The sequence below is a fragment of the Carettochelys insculpta genome, chromosome 3 (assembly GCF_033958435.1).
Source record: "Carettochelys insculpta isolate YL-2023 chromosome 3, ASM3395843v1, whole genome shotgun sequence".
Lineage (NCBI taxonomy): Eukaryota > Metazoa > Chordata > Testudines > Carettochelyidae > Carettochelys > Carettochelys insculpta.
The window spans coordinates 54511052-54519268 of NC_134139.1; the positions used below are offsets into that span (position 1 = coordinate 54511052).

The 8217-nt window shown below is 36.7% G+C and overlaps 1 protein-coding gene across 1 annotated transcript in view; it reads left to right on the plus strand.

Annotated features, from left to right (window-relative positions):
- Positions 1–7514, plus strand: part of LIN9 (lin-9 DREAM MuvB core complex component) — a 52512-nt gene extending 44998 nt beyond the window's left edge. Inside the window, exons 11-15 of the mRNA XM_074988586.1 lie at positions 1948–2028; positions 2932–3057; positions 3565–3747; positions 3942–4039; positions 5285–7514. Coding sequence (XP_074844687.1) covers positions 1948–2028; positions 2932–3057; positions 3565–3747; positions 3942–4039; positions 5285–5390 — 594 coding nt within the window. The 3' untranslated portion in view covers positions 5391–7514. The remainder of the gene's footprint in view (positions 1–1947; positions 2029–2931; positions 3058–3564; positions 3748–3941; positions 4040–5284) is intronic.
- Positions 7515–8217: the final 703 nt, after the last annotated feature.

The following is an 8217-nucleotide window of genomic DNA, read 5'->3' on the forward strand; positions in this document are numbered from 1 at the left end:
TGCCCCCAGATACCAGTTGCATCCTTCAGACAGTGGATCAAGGCGTCATTGCTACATTTAAAGCTTACTGTCTGCGACTGGTGAGGAGGTATCTCATATCTGCCTCAGATGGAAAGGACAGACAAACAATTAAGCAGTTGTGGAAGAACTGCAAAATCAAGATAGCTAAAGAAAATACCACAACTGCATGGAATAAAATTACTCAAAGTATGCTGAATGGTGTTTGGAAAAAGCTATTGCCGAAATATATTCATGGTTTTGAGGGTAAAGTGAAAGACATTCAAATTCTACCCTGCAACTGGCAACTCAAGCAAGATTCAGTGAGGTAGACACAGATGATGTTCAAGACCTGTTATTGTCACAGAGTGAAGAATTAATGAATTAACTAAGCTGAATACAAAAAGGTTATCAGAAAAGGAGGAGGAACAATTGAATGAACCACAAAAAACACCGGACACTAAAACACTCTCAAAATTCTTCAGTGCATTGATGGCAGCTACACAAATTCTCGATGACAACGACCCAAACTTAGAATGGAGTTCAGCATGCGTGTGACAAATTCATGAAGCTGTTTGATGCTATCAAGAGTTGTATGACAGGAAAAAAGAGGGCGTCAGTATAACCTTCAATTCTATCACTTTTTCATCCCTCAACTTCATCACCTTCTCCTAAACCCTCATCACCATCAGCTGATCCTCAACCTTTAACCTCAAAAGCTGAAGATAAAACCCCAATTAAGGAGGTTGAAGTCACCAGAGCTGTTTCCGATGATGATGCAGATGATCCCATGGAACTCGTGTCAACACTGCCTTCTTCACCACTGTCTAAGAACTGACTAGTGGTAATAAATATCATAACAAAGCAATAAAGTAGCTTTGTTCTTATTTTTATGATTTTGTAGTATTGTGATGTGAGAAAAATAGTGGGTGATTGTTCTGAAAGTCAGAAATCAGTTGGAATTTTTTACATTGAAATTAATGGGAATTTCATTTTCAATTTATGAATTTTCACCTTACAAACAGTTTTCATGGAAGGAATTACAGTCGTAAATCAAGGGAGAGGTGTATTGACTCCCCCCGCCCCCCCCCCCCCCCCCCCGTGGTCTGGCATCTTCTCTCATCTGGCACCAGTCAGGTCCTGAGCGTTCCAAATGAGAGAGTTTCAACCTGTATCGGTACCCTCATCATAAAGGAGGAAATATTCTGGCTCTGTTGAAATCAGTGACAGAACGCCTGTTGACTGCAGTGGCACTCAGATTTCAACCAAGGGTTCCAGCTGACATTCACACTTCTATTGGTTAGATTCATATTGGACAAAATCTGGCAACCCCATCTTTTTGCATATTACACCTCAAATGTTGTAGATACAGAGCACTTCCATTTTAAAAGAAGAGCCCAAGAAGTGGAAAGCCTTCAGAGCCCTCTTGTTCACTGCAAACCCATGTTATGTTTCAGCTCTTGTTGCAAGAGTACACAAAAGGGATTTGTGACCAGTCTGGCGCATGACTAGGGAGTCCATTAAATATGTGAAAACCTTATGGGTACAGCAGTGGCTAAGCAACTGGTCTCTAATATAGCCCAGGATAATTACATCCACAGCCTCACTGTGCAGAAGGCCTATGTTGTACTTTCAGGCTGTAGGGAGGAAAGTATTCTCTTCCGTTCATGCTCAGAATATCTCCACAAATCCCATCTACTTAACCCTCGTGTAGGGAATTTCTAACATTGTGCTTTGCATTTATTCAGGCAAGACTCCCTGAAAGTACTGTTTTTAATTTCTGTGTGAAAAAAGTATTTTATTTACACATTTTAGTGTGCAGTCCATCTGAGAAATATCTTTGAGTAACAAGTATCTGATATTTTTCAAAAAATATTGTGATTAATTTCTAAATCATTTAAAACTGTATGCAGATGTTTGTCTTCAAAAAATTCTTTTCTCTGTCTATAGACCAGGTTATCAAAAATACTTATGATCAAGAAGGAGCACATCAAGCAATTAAGGGAGATGAACACAGAAGCAGAAAAGCTGGTAAGAACATGTCATTTTTTCAGTTCTTGAATGGGTTTTTGTATCCTGTTTTGTAGATATCCGCCACATTCAAAAACAAACATTCATACAAACAGACGCTAATACTAATGATCAGTGAGGTGTGGATCATTTTGTGATTAAAGCCCAGGTCTAGGTTTATGCAAATCACTAAGATCTGCATTTTCAAAATGTGTATATCTTTAAATAAAACTTCCTGAGTTTCTAGAGGCTTTCTAACTCCACAAAGATGATGATCTGGAAGAGGATCTAGCCGCTCCTATATAAGCTTTAACCTAGTGGTCATGTTATACACATGAGATCTGAGAGACCTCCAGTTTGCATCACTCTACTGCCTGTTAAGGAGAAGGGACTTGAAGGGACTACTACCAGACAGTTGTAAATTTTAGTTTTATATTTGAAATGCTCTTTAGAGGTTTTGTCTTCAGTATATTATTCTTATGTGAGGACTATAAAAACATTATCTAAGAGTTGCTATCTGCCACAGTTATCTAAACAATACATAAGCCAATTAAATTAATTTAGCTAAATTGGTGGCTTTCAACCTGTGGTCCATGGACCTCTTAAGGTCTGCAGATTATGCCTAACATTTCCAAAGGGATCTATACTTCGATTTGAAATTTTTTAGGGGTCCATAAATGAAAAAAGATTGAAAACCATGGTGTTCTGTGTAAGTCATTGTCGTTTTTAATAAATAGCGGAACAAATATGGGTGAAATGTTGGTGTAAAAATTCTTCAACTTAAAATTTTACGAGAAGGATAAAATAAAGGTGCTACTACTCATTCAAGAGGTACATTTATATGGTAAAGTGCAACTTTAGTAAATACAGATTTATAATATTTGTGATTTATAAGCTTCATATACATTCTTGTCTTCTCCACAGAAATCCTATTCTATGCCCATCAGCATTGAGTTTCAGAGAAGATATGCAACTATTGTTCTAGATCTGGAACAGCTGAATAAGGACCTAAACAAAGTTTTACATAAGGTTCAACAGTACTGTTATGAGGTAATATGTTGCAAATCTCTTTGTGTATTTGGCATTGTGTTTAGCATACAATAAGTCAACTGAATTTTCATAAACATTGGACCCCTGCTTACATGGGGGTTGCACCAGCCCTGGTCAGTTTCCTGGCTCCAGTGAGGGGAAGGGAGAGGGGGGCCAGGCAGCAGCCTTCATCAGTTTCCCCACTCTTGTCAGGGGGCAGCAATCACATTAACCTGAGACGTACACAACTCAGTTGCATGTGTCTCGCGGGTTTACTGTTTAGAAAAAGATCATTTAGAGACAAATGCAAAACTTTAAGTAATTGGTGCTATATATACTTTCGCCTCTCTCTTTCTGTATATCAGTAACTCCCATTGATGGCAATGGGTTGTTTTGGTCAAAAGTATGAGGGCCTGGTTATTTTCGCAGACTTTTCATTTGTGAAATTCCCTTTGACGTTATCAGTTCACACATATAACAGCTGTAGAATCAGACCCTTAATCTTTACTTGTAATTACCTCCGTGTAGCTTGCTCCAGACCAAGGCCTCCAGCCTGCAGACCAGCCAACAGATCTTAGGCGCAGATGTGAAGAAGAAGCTCAGGAGATTGTTAGACAAGCAAATACATCAACAACAGGACATCTTTGTGTGGAAAATGAAAACCTGACAGATCTGATCTCTAGACTTACAGCAATATTACTGCAGATTAAGGTAAATTGTTTACTAAAAAATTCTAATATTTTGTCACACATATACACAAAATTTTAAAACTTTGGCATTCCAAAGGCAGCAGTTGAATTTCTGTGTTGAACTAAATTAGTACATGAATTGCATTTGAATAGAAATCACATTTATATAGAAGAATTGTAGATTAAGTTCTAAATTTGTTTTTTAATTTTCTCTAGTGTCTAGCAGAAGGAGGTGACCTGAATTCATTTGAATTTAAATCACTCACAGATTCCTTAAATGATATCAAGAATTCAATAGATCCTTCCAATATCAGGTATTAACTTTTAATAATGATATACATATCTTTTCTTATGTGCATCTTTCATGATTAGCTATTCTGAATGCACTTCAGTGGTGAAGTGTTTATATATAATCAAGTATGATTCTGCAGTTTTTACTCAGAGGAATAATCCTATTGAAAAGGGCTACTTAACTTTTGTAGTTGTAAAAAGAATATTAAAACTGGATCCAGTGTAAACTAGACTCTCCTTTGCCATTGTCTTTCAAAATGTATCTTTAATTTAGACAGGTAGTTATTGATATGAGATTGTTATAAAAGAAGATTTAAATATGTAAAGAAAAATACCACTTTTTTCTACTAGTCAATGTATTGTAAATTCTCTAGAGCAGGGATGAATGAACTTTTTACATCAGGCCCCACTTTTCATCCCTGCAATTAACAGGACACCCCCAGCCTGACTAATGTAATCCAAACATGGAAATTTCAATTGTGTTCATATAAAAAGAACACCTTTCAGCATGTGTAAGAAAATAAGTATGTGAATGTATAAATTTTATTAATTAGTATATAAATGTGAATACACGTTCATAAAAACATTAATATATTTGAACATTTTAATGAGGTGGATGAGCCAGAGACCCAGCAGCCTAATTTATGGGTTTTTCCTTTATACTTCACTGTTAGAGATTACTACATTCATATATTTCTATGCACTTCAATTATGCAAAATCTATACACTGGCAGGTATTAGGAAGCTTCCTGCTGACTTTTCTCTTACAGTAGCAGAATTCGATAAAGCTATAGTAGTCTCTGGCATGTTAGCCCTTCTCAATATTTTACTATTTCCTATGTTCATAGCTTGGCTTAAAGACAGTTGGTATTCATTGTAGTCATTGTCTCCATCTTTGATATTTGCAGGAATGGCACCCATTCAGCTTAACTTAATTTACTTCTTCCACTGGTCCTATTAATAAGTCACTCCACGCTTCCCTTCCTCTCCCCCCCCCACCCCTGCTCACTCCCCTGTCACACACACACAGAGTGTGTGTGTGTGTGTGCGCGCGTAAAAATGTGGGTGTATACACCATCAATTCTTATTTTTGCTCCAAGTCTGATAAAGTGGGTCTTACCCACAAAACCTCATTACCTAATAAATAAAATTGTTAGTCTTTAAGGTATTACAGGACTGCTTGGATTTTTTTTTTTTTAGTTCAGGTGTGATAAGGTAATGAATTGAGTCTTATAATGTGAACGTTAACCATTCCTTCTTCTCTTTAGTTGTTTTCAGAATAATGTTGAGATCCATGTTGCACATATTCAGAGTGGCCTAAGCCAGATGGGAAATTTACATGCCTTTGCAGCCAATAACACCAACAGAGACTGAAAAAGATGTTTCTTTCAAATATACAGCATGCAGTTCTGTGAACTCCTCTTTTCATAGGCTTCACCAAATATCCTAACTGTGTGGAGATATGGGAAAACTCTAAAAAGGCCATTTTAGGTAAAATGTACTGCTTCTTAAGAAACCAGCATTATGGGCCTGCATACGTTAGATTTTTGCCATTTGTTATTTACATATGGTAGTTTTACTAAGAGCTAACTTCTATTAGTAAGTACATTTTTATTTTAAACAGAAAGTATATGAATATGCTTTCATACAGTTTCATCTAAGAATATATCAACTTTATTTTTAAACGTTTGGGTAAATTCTTCCTAACTCATGCACATGACTTTACTGATGAAGACAATGAAGAAGAAATGGTACAAATCAGTGACTGTACGGCAGTCCTTTGTTCTTGAAAGCTACAGTTCTAGTGCCTGTGAGTTACCATCTCAGACTTTAGTCAGCAAACCATGTGGTGAAGCAGTATATGCATTCCTGACTTTACGAAGTAGCAGCAGAGTAGTATGGACTGAAAATAGATGAGAGTGGATAGATAGATACTGTACACTTGGATACTGGCTGCTCTGTAAATCAGTTAATACCTTTTTGGAATGTTTAATTTATCATAACTTATATAAGAAGCCTAATGAAGGAATAGAAAAATGTAACTGCTAAATTCCCAGGAACAGATTTGTTATGGCTTTTTCCCCTCCATACAGGGCAGAAAGTCCTGAAACTGATATTTTGTACAAATGATCAATAACATATGGGTTTCCATTTTTTATTGTTTGCACAACTTTCAACTTAGATAACTGGTTATTCAACAATACCCAATATGTATAAATAAAAAGATTTTGATAACAAGTGAGATAACCAGTGTTGTGAACTGTTTAAAAAAATGCCTATGAGTGTATTCTGGAATGTTAATCTTGTAAAAAGTGGTTATTGGATTGTTTGTTTAATAGTCTTGTAAAGCTTCTGTGTAATAAATTCTTTCTAGATTTGAATTTTCAGAGAATAGCTCTAGAGATGTTTTTATTCTCTTTGATTCCTCATGAAATGAGGTCTTTTATATGTTAATGTATAAAGAAATTGTAAACATAATTTCAATTTTCGAATTTTGTATAGTTTGAAAAATGCTTCTGTTTTGTGGTGGTATTGTGCCACTTAAAAAGTTTAGTGCAGAGTTTATATTTAGCTAAGCTTGTTCTTCTGTTAATTAAGAAAGCCGTAAATCTTTTATTCTCAATGACATTTTTAATTCTAAATAAATTGACCTATGAGAGTTGATATGTTTTACAAAAATGCAGACTTCTTGCACATAAAGGTAGGTCTCATTTTATTTGAAAAGAAAAAGTTTGCATTAATTTCTAAAAAATGCAGCATTTTGGTTAGATGACAAGGTGAGTGTTTTAGAAGATATTTTATAAACTACAAGAGAAATTACAGAATAGTATTAAGTGGCAATCCGGATGAGCAGAGAAGATCTATGAATGTAAACCTAAAATCCTCATTTTGTGAGGATTTACCTTAGAATATTTTTATATGTTGCCCCTTTCAGTCCTACTTCCCCATTACTTTGTGGTGTTATCTTCCAACTGATAAAGAGAACAGAATGTGTCCTCTGTGAGAACCAGTCCAACACAGTCTTTGATTGACCATAGTGTTTACCACAAGATGCTCAGTTTTTCCCACGGCATCAAAGTGCTCAGATACTGACTGATGTCAATGGGACTACTTGCAAGCTTAAAAGTTAAGCATATACTTTCTTGGATCAGAACTTTAGTGTACTAATATCAGGCAGCTGCCCAATAGGCCAGTGTCTACATAATATGCACACTCATATCAAATATAAAGAGATACATATTTTCATCACAATACCACAATCGTATCTCTGAGTGGTGATGGCAGTTGGTGTTGATATCAAACTATATTCTTTCAAAGAATACTCTTAACTAGAAAATATCATTTAAAAGTTATTGGTTTTTTTCTTTTTTAAAATCACCTATACCTGCTGTGATGGAGTAACATATTTTAATAAAAATATTGTATATTATTTGTTTTTATGGTAGAACTAGACTTAAATGCTTAATGTGCACTTAAACAATAAGGTCTCGACATTCGTGAGTGCCACACTCATGAATTCATTTATTCATTAGTGGCCTCGCTTCCCTGGGGCTCTGGGGCCAGGAGTGCTGGCAGCTGCCATGGGTTCCCCGGGGCTCTGCGGCTGGGAGTGCCGGCGGCTGCTGCGGCTTCCCCCGGGCTCCTGGCGGGGGCACCAGCATCTGCTGTGGGTTTTCTGGGATTCCAGGGAGGGAGCACTGGCAGCTGCTGCTTCCTGGGGCTCCAGGACAGAGAACACCCACACTGATGCTTCCCGAAGCTCTGAGGACTACCCACCCCCACCTCCCCGTTCACAAAAATAAACATTTGCAAGGGTTCTGACCACAGAACCCTCGCACATGTTGAGACCCTACTGTATTTGAGCATTGAGCAATATGTGCATTTAATATGAATTTTTACATGATATTCCAAAAGATTTCATGTTTAAGTCTTGAGATCGCTATTGTAAGACTATTATTTATGTACGGTCAGATAGTTGTGTTGTGATGAAATATGCATCCTAGAATTCCCCACAATCAGTAAGAAATGATAATGTCTCTTTTCTGTCCAGTCTGGAGGTGGTCTAGTGTTCTTGGGGGCATTGCCCCTTAGACCCTCATGCACACAGTTTCTACCACTTTAAGTTCTGCCTACACCAGTGGAACAAATTAGTAATTTGATTTCTTTCATCCATTTGCTCTATAAAATTTAATTTTATTCA